This window comes from Mustela lutreola, chromosome 4 (assembly GCF_030435805.1).
Source record: "Mustela lutreola isolate mMusLut2 chromosome 4, mMusLut2.pri, whole genome shotgun sequence".
NCBI lineage: Eukaryota > Metazoa > Chordata > Mammalia > Carnivora > Mustelidae > Mustela > Mustela lutreola.
This window is the reverse complement of record NC_081293.1, coordinates 109561004-109579432: the sequence shown is the minus strand read 5'-3', so window position 1 is coordinate 109579432 and position 18429 is coordinate 109561004. Positions and strand designations below refer to the sequence as shown.

General features: G+C 43.6%; 1 protein-coding gene and 1 pseudogene across 1 annotated transcript in view; both read right to left on the bottom strand.

Moving 5' to 3' along the window:
• LOC131829213 (serine/threonine-protein kinase MRCK alpha-like) overlaps positions 1 to 18429 on the bottom strand; it is a 48786-nt gene that overhangs the window by 14009 nt on the left and 16348 nt on the right. The window contains exons 4-6 of the mRNA XM_059170745.1: positions 14211 to 14321; positions 3442 to 3525; positions 1142 to 1247 (exon numbers count right to left, since the gene is read on the bottom strand). Of these exons, the coding sequence (XP_059026728.1) occupies positions 1142 to 1247; positions 3442 to 3525; positions 14211 to 14321 (301 nt within the window). The remainder of the gene's footprint in view (positions 1 to 1141; positions 1248 to 3441; positions 3526 to 14210; positions 14322 to 18429) is intronic.
• On the bottom strand, positions 8902 to 9106 carry LOC131830859 (small nucleolar RNA U3; annotated as a pseudogene).

Sequence of the window (18429 nt, the reverse complement as noted above, 5' to 3'; positions counted from 1 at the left end):
CTGGCAGCAGTAGCGGGCACAGGGAGTGCAGCAGTGGTGGCGGCTTCCTGATCCTGTCCTCTTTTTCTGACCCTGATAGCCGCTGAAGCACTCTGCTCAGAGCCTGCCCCCTCACCCCGCCCTGGGAGGATATTATAAGCTCCAAATTCCCCATTTTAGATCCCGTTTTGTCTCATGCACCAGGTTGCATTTATGGTAAAGGGGGTGTGACGGTGGCAGTGCTGAGGGCAGGAATGTTGTCCTGCTCAGCACCGTGTCCTAGAGTGAGCACTGGACAGCGCTGGCAAAGGAACCCACCACAGCACAGGGTCTGTTGCCTAGAAGTTTCCCTCATTCCTCGTCCTAGAGCACAGTGACCCACTGTCCGATATTTCCAAAAGCACTTTGCTCCCTGAGAGTAGTATTTACAGTAGATTGAATGAGTCGGATAAAGCAGCTACAGCTCACGGATAGCATCCGTTTCCTGCCGCATGAACTCCTGAATCTGGTCATCGTGCTCTAGCAGTATTACAGGGAACGAAATATTCCTAAATGCATGTTCTTAAAAGATGTGGCCCTGCCTGAAGGCTGCACAGCAGGGCTTCCGGGGATAGCACGCACAGGCCGCAAAGGCTGCCGTCTCACAGTGCCACAGTCCCCCTAACATTCCCAATGACCAAGGGTCCAATCTTTCCAAAATGCAACAGATTCCGAGAGATTTTTAGCAAAGGAATCCCTTTCCTGCCATGCTTCTGCAATTCAGAGACAACAGAATGTTTGCTTAATGACGTATTCCAACGGACTGAATGTGTCCCCCCAAAATCCATATGTTGACATTATACCCCCCAATGTAGTGATGTTTGGAGGTGGGGCCCGTCCGTGGGAGACGCTAGGGAGCAGCGGGCAGAGCCCTCATGCTTGGGATGAATGCTCTGATGAGGGAGGCCCCTTCACCCTGTGGGGGCACAGGCAGAAGTCCGTGCTCTGCCCCCCTGAAGACCGCTCTCACCAGAACCAGACTTCCGGCCTATGAGCAACACGTCTGTGTTTCTACCCACCCGGGTGTGTGCTTTGCTGCGGGAGCCCCTGCAGACAAGGGCACGTAAGGACCACGTAGAGACACCGGCCTTGGCCCCCCGCACCACTCTTCCCCGGGTCTTACCGTCGCAGGCACAGCCTTGTCTTATCAAACCCACCATCAGAGACGTGCACTGGTGACACTTGGTGGGGGCCGTGAAGGACGTGAGGAAAAACCGGTGGCTCTTACTCTACAAGACAGACCAACCAAGCACAGGAGGTAAAATCACACTGAAGCGGTGGTTCTGGTCACAGATACCATTTTATGCACAAAGAAAAGCAGCTCCCCGACTTTCTCACCAGAACGGAAGATCTTGTCCCCTCATTCCTTCCTAACTACGAAATGTTGAGCAAGGGATCCCAAAAAATTACCAAAGAAAGAAAGAGGAGGAGGAAGAGAATCATCTACTGGTGATCACATACTCATTAATACTGTTTGGAACCGAATAAATCGGGCCTGGCTTTTATTTGGTCCAGTATATTCTGAACCTTGCAACGATGCTGTCTCAACTGACAGATGCTGCCGTGGCGGGTGAGACGGCCTCTGCCTACATACTTGAATGAGGAGAAAGCCAGAAGGAACACAGTTTTTATACCTTCTGTGGAAGGAAAGAATAATTTTAAAATTTTCTCTCTAGCAAATCATGTGTTTCATTGTCTACCAATAAAAAAAATCGTGAATTGGAGGGTGCAGCGAGGCAGGCTGTGTGGCTGTAGGACAGAGGCATCCTGAAACTCCAAACCAAAGCCCCACTGAGGAGAGCTGCATGTGCCGTCACCATGAGCAGCAGATCGGTAACCCGCCGAGGGTCGGCCAGTCCCTGATCAGTCCCCTTTGTCCTCAAAATTACTGTTACCGTAAAAGGGCAACACGGGAATCCTAACAAACTCTGGCTTCTCCAAACACCCGCTGGCAAGTCTGCCGTCCTTCGTGTATCTTCTTCCTCATCATACCGTGGACAGAAGGGCAGTCTGCTTGCCCTGCCCTGGACCCCATGTGGGGTGGGGCTCCCCACACCCCCTATTCAGGTCTTCGGTTTGCCCCCTTCTGCACAGCTGCACAGCACCCTCACCTCCTGGGGGACCTGGTGTCTCCAGTCCCTGAGTGCTTCTAGGCTTCTAAGGGACCCGCTGCCTGGTCAGTAGGCGTCCCCATCACTCAGCGTTAAGATCCCTCAGCTCTGCCCATCTCACCCACGCTCTCACCTCCCGCCTGAAGCTGACATCTGCACCTGCTCTTTTTCTCCCTTTCTTGGCTTTTGTTAGCAGAGATGTATACCTTTTCTAATACACTGCGATGAACCGCAACAAAGGAAGGAAAACCAGAAAGAAGAAAATAAAATACTTTCGATATTCAGATTGATACTGCCTTACATTCATTTTGACAGAACACTCATCGTGTTTTATTCTGTTTTCCTTAATGTATATTTTTGTTGATCTTGGCATGGAAATGTCTTCTATTTCTTTCCTAGATATTCATTATATTACAGAGATAACCCATGTTATTTTATATATTTACCTTATTTTCAAATTACCTTATTAATTTTAGTAGGTTATTTTTCTAAACCAGAATCTCTTGGGTGTTGTGGGCAAACAGTCATACTGACCTTGTGAAAGACCATTATGTTCCAGTGTATATTCCAGCCATTTTATTTTCATTTTTATTGCATTTCCTAGAAATGACTGAATACTAACGGTGATATGGGGTAATTCTGTACTGTTCCTGGTTTTAATTGAAAAGATTTAGTGTTTAATCATTTATGATAGTATTTGCTATCAGGTTTGGGAAAACAGGTTTATTGTGTTTATGAATTTCCTTTTTATTGCTGTTTGTTACAGCTTCTGGTTACTTATTGCTAATAAAAAGGAATGCTTTGAATATTTTGGTCATTTTTAATTATTTGTTAAATAGGCAGTACATTGATTCAAAAAATGAAGGCTTTCCTCCAAAATTATAAGACTTTCTAATGTATTTCTAATATGTGGTTTCAGTTTTACATTTGAATTATGGCTGAATTTGGAATTTATCTGGGAGTAAGTTATGAGATACAGGATCCCTTGAGTGGATTTCATGGCAAAACTCAGTTAATTAGTTTACCATCATCCAAGATTTCTAAATGAGACTTGACAGGCATGCAAAGCCCATTTAATAGAAAAGACATTCCCCTGAAGTAGTCAAAATGTTTCACCCCTGTGCTGTAATCAAACCTTAAGAAGATTTTTATAATGGAATTTTCTGTTGTGTTAATTTTTAAATCTGATTGGAGGCTTGATGAATGTAACTGCAAAAAAAAAAAATTTTGGTAAATAACAAGGCAGTAACAGCAAAACCAGTTTATTCTCATTTTGAAAGGAACCCGCTCAGCTTATAATTAAATCAAGTACCTTAGTTGGAAGGCGGATGCTACTGTGATATTCCTTTCTCTTTATTGTTGGAGTGTGGACCGGAAGATGAGTAGAATCTACAACCTGAATCAAGGGAATGAACATAGACAAGGACACGTTACATAGATCTCCAAAACTGTGAGGATGGAGTAATTCCCCCAATGAGGCAAAAGGATTATACTGGTTAATAGACAAAAACATAGTAAAATTAAAATTCTTACAGTGGGGAAAAGACATTTTAAGTGATTTAGTATATGCTTCCCTTCCCACAAACAAAGTGTGTGTTTATCTTATACAATGTGTTGCAGGTTGGTATATTATTATTTCAAATAATATGTCGTAGCATGTGGACCACGTTAAAAGAACACCCATCATAAGTGTATTTGGAAGGGACTTTTAATAAGTAGATATATGATCAGAGTCCTCAAAAGACTCTTTGAAATACCTGTTTTGTAACTGTGAATAAGAATTTAATGGCTGTACATATATGGAAATATATTAAAATCAATTACAGAGGGTTCAGCAAGATTGAGTTAGTACTAATTATCTAAAAATATTCTTAGATAATCTAGATCACCTTTATATAGTTAGACTTCAACAACTGTAAAACTTAGCTGTCTATATGACATACAATATTTCTTTCCTGGGAACTCAGAAAATATTTCTTGAAATGGGAAGAATTGGATGCTTACAGGTGTTACTAGTACACTTAGTTGTTAAATGGTTAAGCAGAACATGTAGGTATACAGACTTGAGGAATGTCCGTCCTTTCAGGATGGCACATACCGTGGAGAAAACCTACAAGTTTGGTAGTAAATGCAGGAGGTAGGGGACATGTGCCAAATTTACAAAAATACTTTCAAAAGGGCTCAAAAAAATGAAATCTTGCCATTTGCAATGTTGTGGATGGAACTAAAGAGCATTATGCTAAGTCAGATAAGTCAATCAGAGAAAGACAATTATCATATGATCTCATTGATAAGAGGAATTTGAGAAAGAAGACAGACGATCATAGGAGAAGAGAGGGAAAAATGAAACAAGATGAAACCAGAGAGGGAGACAAAGCATGAGAGACTCTTAATCTCAGGAAACAAACTGAAGGTTGTTGGAGTGGGGGTGGGGTTGGAGGGATGGGGTGGCTGGGGGAGGGACATTGGGGAGGGTGTGTGCTGTGGTGAGACTGTGAATTGTGTAAGACTGAGAATCACAGACCTGTACCCCTGAAACAAACAATACATTATATGTTAATAAGGTAAAAAAAAAAAAATCAAGGCACTTTAAAAAGAAATTGATGGAGATTCACTGTGCTATTTACTGTGTCCCATTAAATAGACTTTTTCATATGAATTTATAAAAATGAATATGATAAAGATTTTCTCTTAAATATTAGATATTTATTGATGAATTACCCTTGTTTTAATCTTCTTTTGTTTAAAAAGAGACTATCTTAAGTCTAAAGAAGAGATACCACATCGTACCAGTTGATGCAAAAAGCGTTTGACAAATTCAATATCCATTCATGATTAAACTCTCAACAGACTAGGAATAGGAAGTATTTCCTTAATCAGATGAAAGGCATTTACAAAAAAACAAAAGCAAGCATTACCACTCAGGGTGAAAAATCGGATGCTTCCGCCTAAGAATGAAAACAAGGCAAGAATGACCACTACCACCACTTTAATTCAACATCAAGCTGAAAATCCTAGCCGGTGTTCTAGGTTGAACTGGGAAAGAAAGCAAACTGTCCTATTTGCAGATGTTATGATTGTGTGCATAGACAATTCCAAGGAATGTCAAAGGAAAAAAATCTTAAACTGGTAAGTTTGGGAAGATCACAGGACACAGGGTTAACACAATTGATCATATTTCTGTATAACACCAATAAATAATTGGGAACTGATTTTTTTTATCAAGACAATATTTCAGAACAGTTTAAGGTTCATAGAAAAATTGAGGGAAAGTACAGAGATTTCCTATCCCCTGCCCCCACACATGCACAGCCTCCCCAGTTATCAACATCTCCCACCAGAATTAGAATCCGTGAAATACTGACACATCATCCCTCAAAGTCCATAGTTTGCGCTAGGGTTCATTCTTGGTGTTGTACGTTCTGTGGATTTGGACAAATGTGCAGACATGTGTCCACCAACATGGTACCGTACAGAGTATCTTCACGACCTCCGAAATCCTCTGTGCGTCACCTGTTCACCCTTTCTCCCCCGAACCATGGCGAGTGCCGATTGCTTCACTAGACCCGTGGTTTTGCCTGTTTCAAATGTCGTGTGGTTGGAATCGTACAGTATGTTGCCTTTTCAGATGAGCTCTTTTATGTGTGAATACTTTAAGGTCTCTTCATGGCTTTACATGGTTTAATAATTTGTTTCTTTTAAATAGTGAGTAATGTCCCATTGTCTGGATGTACCATTTTTCCGTCACCTGCTAAAGCACATCTTGGTTGCTTCCACCTTGTGGCATTTACAAATAAAGCTGCTATAAACATCCATGTACATAATTAGATACAGGGATTAGTTATCATTTTATTTAGGTAAGGATCGAGGAGTGCAGCTGCAGGGTAGTATGGAAGAGTGTGCTCAGATCTGTAAGACACAGCCAGACCGCCTTCCAGGTGCTGCACCATGCCGCACTCTGAGCAGCGATGGTCAAAGTCGCTGTGGCCGCACGGGCGTGAGGTGGTGTCAGCATTCCAGGTTTTGGCCAGGCTGACAGGCATGGAGTGGTGTCTCGTTGTTGTTTTAAGTTTTGCACTTCTCCGATTACATCGGATTGGAGATCACATGCTTATTTATAATCCATGTATCTTCTGTATTGAAGTACCTGTATAGGTCTTTGGCTCTTTTTTAATTGTTTTGTTTTTTTATTGTTGAGTTTTAAGAGTTCTTTGTGTATTTTGGATAGCAGTTTAAATTTGTCTTTGCAAATACTTTCCCTCAATCTGTCAACTGTCTTTGCATTCTCTTGACGTTGTCTTTATAGAGTTTTTCATTTTAATAGAGCCCAGCTTATCTTTGGATACTGTGTCTAAAAAGTCATTGCCAAATTCAAGGTCATCTAGATTTTCTCCTGTGATCTCTTCAATGAGTTTTATAGTTTTGCATTTTACATTTAGGTCTGTGGTGCATTTTGAGTTAATTTTTGTGGAGCGTGTAAGCTCTGAGTCTAGATTTATTCTTTTGCAGGTGGATGTCCTGTTGTCCCAGCACCGTTTGTTGAAAAGCCCACCTTCTCTCCATTGTTTTGCTTTTGTTCTCGTGCCAAGGATCAGTTGATCATATTTATGTGGGTCTATTTCTGGGCTTCCTGTTCTGTCCCATCAATCTGTCTGTCTTTGCTTTTACCAATACCATGCTGTCTTGGTTACTGTGGCGGTATAGTAAGTATTGACGTTGGGTAGCATCAGTCCTCCACCTTGGTTCTTCCCCTTTGATATTATATTGATTATTCTTGGTCTTTTGTCTCTGTGTATAAACTATAGTATCAGTTTGTCAACATTCACAAAATAACTTGCCAGAGTTTGGACTGGGATTGCATTGAATCTATAGGAAACTGATTTTAAAGTACTATTTAAGTACTATTCACAGTACCTCTAAAATTTAAATATATATATATATATATATATATATATACACACACACATATATATAACTAAATAAGTAAATATATATTTATAAACATATGTAAATAAGCCTAACAAAACATGCAGACTCTGTTGCCTGACAACTACCAAGCACTGATGAAAGCAGTTAAGCCCTAAATACATGGAATGGCATACCATGTTCATGAATTGGAAGATGCCATATAGTGAGTATATTAATTCTCATTAATCTATTCATTTAATGCAACACCAATCAAAATCCCAGAAAGAATTTTTGTAGCTATAGACGAAGAGATTCTAATTTTTATATGAATCAAAGAAACATTCTGGCAAAAGCATTTTTAAAAAACTTGTAAAAAGTCTCAGTAAAGAAATAGAAGCTGTAAGGAAGAACCAGTGGAATTTGAGAAACTTAAAAAATGCAGTAATCACTATTAAAAATTCAGAGGATGGCTCAAAAGAAGAACAGAACAGAGGAGAGAATTCATGAACTTGATAGAACAATATAAGAACAATATAAATTATCCTATATAAACATCATAGACAAAATAGACAGGAAAAATAGGACTATTACAAAAGATCTAACATCAGAGTCCCAGAAGGAGAGTATAAAGGGTGAGGCTGAGAAAGTCCTCAGAAAAATAATGTCTGAAAATCCTGAGTTCAGCTAAAGACATAGACAATAGATTAAAGAAGCTGAGTTCTGAATAGGATAAACCCAAAGAAATACATTCAAGACACAGTGTAGTAAAACTTCTGGAAACTAAAGGCAAAAAATTAAATTAAAAAAAAACAATAATGAAAGCAGCCAGAGGGAAAAAATGTATTAAATGCACATTGCGAAATGAAAGAAACCAATCTGAAAAAGCTATACGATTCCAGCTATATGACAGTGGAAAGAGCAAAGCTGTGAAGACAGTGGAAAGGCTGGTGGTTTCCAGGATTTGAGGTGGTGGAGAGAGGGAGGGAAGAATAGGTGGGGAACAGGTGTCGTTAAAACAGTGAACTGCGCGTTTCTGATACCATAGTGATGGATCTGTCTGTTACCCGTTTGTCATTTATCTGGTTGTACATTCATAAAGTGTGTAATCCAAAATGTGATCCTTAACGATAGACTTCAGTTAATAATAATAATGACTCATAACTGTAACAAATGTACCAAACTAACGCAAGTTGTTAACAATGGAAATAACTGGGATGGGGGCGGGTGGGTGGTGGTGAGACAGGTAAGTAAGAACTTGTATTTGGCACTAAATTTTTCTATGAATGTAAAACTAGCCCCAAATAAAGTCCACTAAATTTTTCCGAAGATTTTATTTTTTTAAGAGGTTCCTTGGGATGCCTGGATGGCTCATTTGGCTAAGCATCTGCCTTCAGCTCACGTCATGATCCCAGGGTCCTGGGATCGAGCCCCAGGAACCCTGCTTGGTTCCTTTGCTCAGCGGGGAGCTTCCTTCTCTCTCTCTCCTCTGCCCCTCCCCCCCCCTGCATGTTCCCTCTCACTTTTTCTCTGTCAAATAAATAAATAAAATCTTTCTGAAAAAAAGAAAAGATTTTATTTTTAAGTAATCTCTACACCTAATGTGCAGCTCAAACTTAAAATCCTGAGACCAAGGGTTGCATGATCTACAGACTGGGTCAGCAAGGTGTCCCTAAAGCCCACTAAATTTTTAAGTGATTTTTAAATCAAAACAGTCTCAAAAACTTGGAGAGTACTTGTCTGCAGTATACCTGGGATGGTTACAGTAAGTTCTCTACACAGAAGGGAAATGAAAGAACCAAAAGGAAGAAAGAATGTGGCAAGAGTGAAAATACAGGTAAATAGGATAGATTTTTTTTTTTTAGAAGCCTCTCAAAGGGTGTCCCTTCCCTTTTACTCCCCCAGAGGAGGAGAAAAATGATCATCAGTGGCAAAGGAAAGCTGGAGAAGCAACATCCAGACCCAGTGGGAAGGGACACTGTATCTCCTCCTTGTGGTTTTGGACATTCTACACGTGGAGAGAAACTTTTCTAGGAACAGACTGTAGAGATGATCCCTGAAAGTATGGTCTTGATAGATTTTCTAAATTATGTTAGCTGGTTGAAGCAGACATTGTAACACTGTCTAATATCCCTCAGTACATAGAGGGAGAGATGTAACACAATTCTATTACAAGTGAGGAAGAGTAAAATGATGTAAAGGGAGGTGAAGTTGCCATACTTTTTTTGATCAGATAAAGTGTTGACACAATAGAGTAGTAAATTATATATCCACAATGAAAGCTCTTAAATAAAATGGACCAGTTTCTCCAAAAGTACAAACTACCACAATTCACCCAATAGGAGATAAGTAATTTGAATAATCTGAAAACTATTAAAGAAATCAAATTTATAACTTAAAAACTCCCAAAAAGAAATCTCCAGATTAGCTTTATTCAAAAATTATAGCAAATGCTTAAAAAATAATTATAAATAATATCCTACAATTTTTTTCACTAAATAAAAGAGAATACTCTCCAACACATTCTATGAAGCCCATATTACTATGATGGCAAAATCAGACAAGAGCAGCTCATACACGAAAACACTGCGGACAGACATTCTGGGTTAATGTGGATACAAAAGTCTTAACCAGTGTATTAGCAAATAGAATCCCACAGTGTACACAAAGCATATACATTATGAGTATTGTGTTTATTTCAGAGAAGTAAAGCTGACCCAGTATTTGAAAATCAGTCAATGCTATCTGTCATATTAACAGGCTAACAAACAAAAATTCATCATAGAATACATTAATGCAGAAGTAACATTCCAAAAATTTAAATTCATTTGTGATAAAAACTCTCTGCAACCTAGAACGGAAGAAATTTCCTCAAATTAGTAAAGAGCATCTACAAAAATCCTACATCTACCATCATAATTAGTGGTGAAAGATTGAGTTGTTTTCCCTTAATGTGAGTACAAGAGATCTCCATCATTCTGTGATAGCAATGGAAGTTCTAGCCAGGGCAGTAGGGCAAGAGAAGGAAACAAAAGCCATACAGATTGGGAAGGAAGAAATAAAACTATACCAATTTTCAGATGAAATGATCATAGAAAATTCCAAGGAATTTACACGCACAAACAAAAACATCCTAAGAAATTAATGAGCTTTAAGGTTCTCAAGATACAAGATCAACATACAAAAATCAACTATACTTTGACAACACCATCTGCAGTTGCTAAAAAAAAAAAAAAAAATACTTAGCTGTAAATCTTTACAAAACACGTCCAAGACTTGTGTGCTCAAAACAACAAAGTGCTGTTGAGAGAAGTCCAAGAATATGTAAGTCAGAGGAGAGGCATACTGAGCCCATGAATGGAAAGACTCAACATAGGAATGCTGCCAGTTCTCTCTAGATTCAATACAGGTTTTGGGGTGCCTGAGTGGCTCAATGGGTTAAAGCCTCTGCCTTCGGCTCAGGTCATGATCTCAGGGTCCTGAGATCAAGCCCCGCATCGGGCTCTCTGCTCTGCAGGAACATGCTTCCCCTCTCTCTCTGCCTGCCTCTCTGCCTATTTGTGATCTCTGTCTGTCAAATAAATAAATAAATAAAATCTTTTTATAAATAAATACAGGTTTAATGCTGCCTCTCTCAAAATGCTAGTACTATAATGCTTTGTTACAGATATAAACAATATTATTCTAAAATTTATACGGGAAGAGGACCTGTGTACATTTATTCACAGATGACATGATAATACATGAAAAAGCCCCCTTTGTAATAGCATGGAAGAGAAAAAAATGCTTAGGAATAAACTTAACCATGGAGGCAAATAATTTGTACACTGTAAGCTACAGAACATTGGAGAAGGAAATCCAGAGGATGCCAATAAATGGAATAACATCCCATATTCATGTATTAGAAGAATTAATATTGTTAAGATGTCCATATTACCCAAAATGAGCCACAGTTTCAGTGCAGTTCTTATCAAAGTCTCAGAGACACTTTTGCAGAAATAGGAAAATTTATCCCAAAAGGCATATGGACTCTCAAGGGATCCAAATGGCCCAAACAGTATTGAAAAGAAGAACAGAGTTTGGGGTGGGGGGGTCTCACACTTAGAAAGCTAAGTGTGGTACTGACATACAGACAGTTATATATACCAATGAAATGCCCAGAAATTAACCCTCACTTATACAATCAACTGATTTTCAACAAGGATACCAAGACTATTCAGTAAGAAAAGGATGGTACAGATGGGGTTGGGAAAACTGGACGGCTACATGCAAAAGAATGAAACTGGACCACTTTCTTAGACCATACACAAAAATAAATTCAAGATGGGTTTAAGACCTAAATGTGAGACCTGAAACCATAAAAACCCTAAGAAAATATAGGCAGTAATCTCTTGGACATCACCCTCTGCAACATATTTATGGACATGTCTCCTCAGGGAAGAGAAACAAAGCAAGCATAAACTACTGGGAGTAGACCAAAATTTTTTAAAACTTGCACGACAAAGGTAACTATCAACAAAATGAAAAGGCAACGTGCCGAATGGGACAAGATACTTGCAAATACTATATCCAGTTAGGGTTAATGTCCAAAATATATAAAGAACTCATGCAACTCAACACCAAAAAGCCAAATAATCTGACTCTAAAATGGGCAGAGGACCTGAATAGACACTTTTTTTTCCCAAAGAAGACACACAGATGGCCAACAGACACATGAAAAGATGCTCGATATCATCAGGGAAATGCAAGTCAAAATCACAGTGAGTTCCCACCTCACACCTGTCAGAATGATTATTATCAAAAAGGCAAGAAATACGTCTGGACAAGGATAGGGAGAGAAGGGAACCCGGATCCACCATGGTGGGAATGCAGACTGGTGCAGCCACTATGGAAACCAATGCAGAGCTTTCTCCAAAATTTAAAAATAGAAGTACCATGTGATCCAGTAATTCCACTGCTGGGTATTGACCCAAAGAAAGTGAAAATACTGATTTGAAAAGGTATCTGCACTCCTCTGTTTATTGCAGCATTATTTACGGTAGCCAAGACATGGAAGCAGCACAAGTGTCCCCCAGTATGAAGGGATAAAGAAGACGTGAGTATAAATATCTCTGAATAAAAACAGAGAACACACTGGTGGTTGGCAGAAGGGAGAAGTGTGGTGGGACGGATAAAGTGGATGAAGGGGACCAAGAAATACAAACTCCCAGTTACACGCAGCCACTGAGTCATTGAACACTACATCAGAAACCAGTGATGTGTTAGATGTTGACTCATTGAATTTAAGTTAAAAAAATAATAAAAAATAAAAACTCCCAGTTATAAATAACTCATGCAGATGAAAAGTGCAACATAGGGAATATAGTCAATAATTTTGTAATAGTAAATTACAAGTAGGCTAGGAAAACTAAATTCATACCGTACCTGCAAAGCTTCCATAAAACCTGCAACTATTCCCTGGAAATTAAAGCACTCTGTTGCCAAAATTTTACATTGAAAATACGCATGTATGTGAAAATAGTGAACAAACTCGCCCGTATGTAAGCAGACCCCCCAGTGGGTACTGAAACCACACATAGTACCAAACCTTATATACATAAATACATTTTCCTATTCATACACACCTGTGAAGAAGTCTGTTTTATAAATTAGGAACGGTAAGGGATGAACAACAATATCAAATTTGACCAGTTTGAACAATACACTGTAATAAAAGTTAGGTGAATGTGGTCTCTCTCTCTCTCCCAAAACATCTTTTTGTCCCATCCCTTCCCTTCATCTTGTGATAGGGGGGTTGCTGAAGTGTCCGCGGGATGAGATGACACGAGCTGAATGCTGTAGGCCCTAGGCTCGGGGCCTGGGGGCCTCCTGAGCATCTGTCAGGCATCCTGAGCACCTGTCAGGCAGAGGTCACCTGCTCGGGAGCCTGGTTGGCCGCAGATAGCTGAGACCCTGGACTGGGGAGAGGGGACGCCGTAGAAGCATCAGGGCCCAGACAGGCTCACTATAATGGAGACACTGCGGTGGTGAGACAGGGCAGGAACCCAGACGCGCCTCCAGAGGAGAACCGACCTGTAGATCTAAGCGCACGGGCCCAGGCACGCCGGAACACCACTCGGAGCAAGGGAGGCGTCTCAGCACTGCCCGCTGTGCAGGAGCAGGGACTCCATGTGCGCGTGCTTCATGCCGGCTGAGCAGTCCCCAGCGGTGGACTTGTACCCGTGCATGTGACGCCGAGTACAAGAAGGGGGCAGGGGCGTCCCAGGGGGAGGACAGTGCCAGTCACACGGGCAGTGCCTTCCATTTCATCCTCGTCTCTCTATCTGACACAAAACTGGCTGCCTCGTGGGCAGTAGACCTGGGGATTCATGGTGGGTTATTCCTCTATGATAGAAAAGCTTCAGTCACTAAACTTTTAAACCAGTAAGATAAATGGTCATCAAAATTTTGGAGACTCCGAGCAGAGCAGAATTTGCAGGTAAGTTCTGGCACCACTAGAGGCCACACTGGAGCCTTCCCGACTAAACCACACGTACCCCTCACACAGCCTCCGGCCCAGCCCCTGGCCCCAAAGCCGGCAGCAAAGAACCCCTACCCAGATTAACCGGGGTGCAGGGGCACAGCGTTTCTGAGCAGGGAGCACCTGAGCAGAGAGGCACCGACCCCTTCACCTTCTGCAGGGAACATTTTCTCTTGCAGAGACTCGGTCTCTAATTAACGTGAAGGAAGAGCTAATGAAACGTTGTTTTACGCGCCATCGTATAGAAGAAGAGAAAATATTTCCAGCTATGTTTATGTTTACATAAGCATATATTACAGATAGTTTACAGCTTACTAATTACACCGAGCCCTGGACTGGATGCTCCAGTGCAGGTTCCTGCTCTACCCTGATTCCCGAGTGCTCGGAGCAGACGCAGTCGCAAGCTGCTGTTCCTCAAGAGCCCATGGAGGCTGTGTTGTCTGTCACAGGCTTTGAGGAGCAGAGTTTTCCTGTGAGCACCAAATCCCCCAGCGCCACCAGTTAACCTGAGGACCCGCTAAGGGACCAGAGACCATGCCGGCCCCGCAGTGCTTTCCATGAGGAGAGACACGGCGCCGTCTGTCTGACCGGGGCTCGTTCTCCCTTTGCCGTGTCACATGCCGACAGGGTGGGAGCCAAGCTCTCCCAGGTGGCACCTTAACGGGGTTGGCTTCGTCTCCACTGTGTGAGGACAGAGATGCGGGTCCAGAACTGATGTAGAACTTGATCTCAAGGTTCTGTTCAAACATGTTCTCAACCGGATCTGTCTAGAAAAAAAAACGAAAAGCAGGAGCTCAGTGTTTAGAGTTCATGGTTCTTAATGTCCACCGTGAACATTACAGTATTTCTCAGTAAGCGGCTGTAATTCTAGCATTTTTGTTAGACATGTTTGAACACATGAGGCTGCTGCCATCACGCCGCCGCCAGGAGCGATCTGCTCCCACCACGGCACCGAGCGCTGCTCCACACGCTCCCGCCTGCCCTTCCCCTGGGAAACACCAGGACAGGGACCTGGGGGGCTCAGCCCATGGGGCGTCTGCCTTCCACTGGGGTCGTGATCTCGGGTTCCTGGGATCCAGTCCCGCATCCGGCTTCCTGCTCAGTGGGGAGCCTGCTTCTCCATCTCCCTCTGCCCTTCCCTGCTCGTGTGCACTCTCTCTCAAATAAGTAAAATCTTTAAAAGGAAGGAAGAAAGAGAAAAGAAAATGCTAAGAAGTCGAAAGAAAAGTGGATTCCATCCAGAGTGGGTAACCGAAACGTGGACTAGAAACTAAAGAGAATTCTGCCCACGGGTATCTATTGCAGGTGTCCCACTCAGGCATACGGATGTTTTGAATTAAAGGCACCTGAGAAAGAGTCAGTGCGCTCAGGACAGTCTGACCTTCCTTTTTCCTGAAAGCAGGCAATCTTCTCCCTGTGAAAGGTGCCCTCCCTGTCCCAGGAGAAGGGAGGACATTCCTGTCACCAGAGAGGGGACATCTGGGGCCAGGAAGGTGGTGCAAACAAGCCTCGTCACACTAGCCCGTGTCTTCCTGGTTACTTCTTCCCCGTTCACTGCCTGTAGCTCCAGCCCCTTATCATGAACATGTTCTTGGGCAACAAACCACAAGCTCTTCAGTCGGGCCGAGTAATTAGAAGCAGAAATCATTGACGATATGCAAAGCAACGCTCTCTGCTAGTAAATTACTCCTGAACTTGTTTTCCGTTCAGGGCCGCTTCAGATACATGGCTTAAATCCCCAAATGTCCTGGTTTTTTCATTTCTCAAGTTGGAGACAGTGTCTTCTGCCATTAATTCGTGTGACCCTTTTTGTGAAATAGGACGCACTATTCACGTAGTACTTGATGGGTGCCTTTTTGGCGTGGAGAATTCAGAAATCTGCTTGTGAATTAGTTCCTATTCATTAATCTCGTTTTCTCTGTGGCTAATAGTGAAGAAATCAGCAAGGCTCCCAACAACGTCCTTGGGCTTGTTGCTGAAGACTGGAACTCAAAGCCTGGCAACGCCTGGCAGGGCCCCTCGTGCGCCGTGCTCATCCGGCAGTCATCACAGGGCACACAGGAAACTCAGGGCCTCCCGCCTCGCTCTCGGCTGGCCCTGCATCCCCCCTCCCAGCCTCTGATCCCAGCCGCAGGTCTTCACCCTCTGTCTCGCCGGCCGTTCTGTCCACACTGGTTTTCTCTTTGTTCAGAGAATTGTGTTATCAGCGTGAGATGCAGCAAATACAGGGCAAGGGCCTGAGTCACAGAATGTTAATCACTGCGATGCACACATCCTGGAGCATGCCGCTGGACATCCTGTAAGGACCTATTTTACAGTCCCTGCTCCCCTCCCCCAGGGGAGTCCCAGAAATCAGCTGCAGGTGTGAAGGCCAAGAAAAACAAGGCTGTACCCACCTCGAGTCTAGCCCTGACATAAGTACAGCCATCTTGGCAAAGCAAAAGCTGGCACCTTGCACTGTAAGAGTGGGTTAGCATAAGAATGGCCATCCTGAAGGCCGAGAAGCCATTTTACTGAGCGTCCCTAACCAGCCCACAGGACACACGTAACTTGAGATGAGAGAAAGTAGCTAAAACCTGAAAAAACAACTTAATCATATACCACCAGGGAGGTTAGGTAATGGTGCCATAGGGACCAAATGTTAAAGAAAAACAAATAGTTAACTTGCAGAGATCACAATCCTGCAAGACAGGAGTCTCCCTTGGTTTGCAAATGTCCTGGTGATTAACAAAAAGGGCTATCTCTTCAATGGCCCAATTTCCAGTGACAAAGGGCTCAGTTCCTCAAGGCCTAAGGTTGCACCATAAAACGGAAGGAGGCTGAGGCAGAAGGAAATGTAAATAAAGTTAAATTTCCTCTAAACCTAAATCTCGCTTAACAGCCAGGATGACACCAGGGTGACGCTGGTGTGGCAAAAGGTTAAACAAAGTTAAACTGTCAAAGTGGGGTGCATATGTATGTAGCTATGAAGAAGTGCCTTGAAAATGCTATATAAACCCTTGGCTTTGAGTGCTCGGGGTCCTTGTTGAAACCCGCTGCGCCGGGTGGATACTTGGACCCCAGCTAGCTGGAAATAAACCTCACTGTGTGACTTGCATTATCGAGAGTGTTCTCTGTCTAATTAAGGGGTGGTCGACTCCGTACCCTAACAATCCGAAATGGGACGCTGGCGGCCGGGAGCCACTCCTGCGACCCAGTCACAACCTCCCTCCTCCCTAAAGGAAACCCTCTTGGGCACAGTAGTCACCTCTTTGCATTTGTTTAGAAGTTTGCCACATTAAGTATGCATCCCTAAACCCTGCAGAGGGTCAGTGCCTGTCTGGAGACCTCTGACCCTAATTTAAATGCTTGACTTTCTGCGAGGACTGCGGAGGCCTCGGTTTCAAAAGTCATCCATCCCGAATAATCATACCTCCAGCTGCAGCACACAGCGAGGAGCCACACGAGCAGGAATTAGACTGTCCCCCACTCCCCCCACCGGCGTCAGGGTTAGGGCTTCTCTTTCAGAAAGCCCTGGGTAGCCTAGACACCTGACCGCTTGGGTGACCCCGCTTCTCCCTCCCCACACCCTAATTCCTAGGCTTGTGCTTTAAATTCGCCAGTAAAAAGTGGCTCTGGGCACATGCGTGTTCTCCGGGGCTGTCAGTGATCAGTCTCAGTCCCCAGAGGTCCCTGGAGGTTGGTGCGGAGATGAGTCTCGCAGTCCCAGCGAGAACCACGGAGGCCAGTCCGACCAGCACTGGCAGCGGGAAGTGACCGCGGGCTCTGCTAGTGGTGCTGCCGGCTGAGTTGCCCCAGGCCTGCAGAGCAGAGGGTACCCCTGCCAATGAGCTGAGGGGGGCTATAGTCTCATTTGTTCCGGGCCTGTGCTCCTGGGTGCCTGGCTTTCTCACTCAATGCCATGGGGTTTTTAAACTTTAATTCAATTCAGTCACTTAACATACAGTGCGTTATTAGAATTCCTTGACTCACTGATGCCCATTCCATCATGGGCCCCCTCAAGCTGGTCACCTAGTGACCCATCCTCGACACCAGGTGGCGAGACTCGTCCGTGCGGTGCGCACCACAGTGGCTCAGTCGTCTGTGCTGCTCAGCTGGAATTCATCGTATGACAAGACCCCACCATTCCTCTACTCACTGCCCAGCGGCCGAGCGTCTGGGTTTGTCAGTCGTGAAGCTCCTGTACTTTTGGACAGAGGAGCAAGGCCACCGCAGCATAAGGTAGGGCACCCAGCAGCCTCAGGCCCCCACGGGCCCCCCAGCGCTTGCCGGCCGAGCATTTATGAGCCCTGCAGTCTCGTGCCTCAGGGGGTCTAGCATTTTTTCATGTGTTTATTGTCTTTGGATTTCTGCTTCTGTGAATTGCCTGGGAAGTGTCCTGCCCCTCCCGTGCTGAGCGGACGACTTTCTCTCTCTGGCGCAGGCTCTTCCCAGACTCGGCACACAAGCCTTCGCCTGTTGTCCAGGAGCAAGTGTCTTTGTCCACTCTGAGCCTTGTGTTTCTGTCGTCCGCCTTTGTACCTTTTTCTCTAGATATTGTTCTGTTCCATTGGTCTGTGTGTCTGCGCATTTGCCAGTACCCTACTGTTTCAACTACCGTGGTTCTTTTTCAAGATCTTTTTAAGAGAGAGAGAGAGAAGGAGCTGTGGGGAGGGGCAGAGGGAGAGGGAGAAGCTAACTCCCCGCTGAGCAGGGAGCCCGATGCGGGGCTCGATCCCAGGACCCTGAGATCATGACCTGAGCTGAAGGCAGAGGCTTAACCCACTGAGCCCACCAGGTGCCCTGCATTACTGTCGTTCTTTAACATCTTGACATTTCATAGAGCAAGCTCAGCCAATTTCATCTTCAAAAACATTCTTTCTTGCTTGGTCTTTT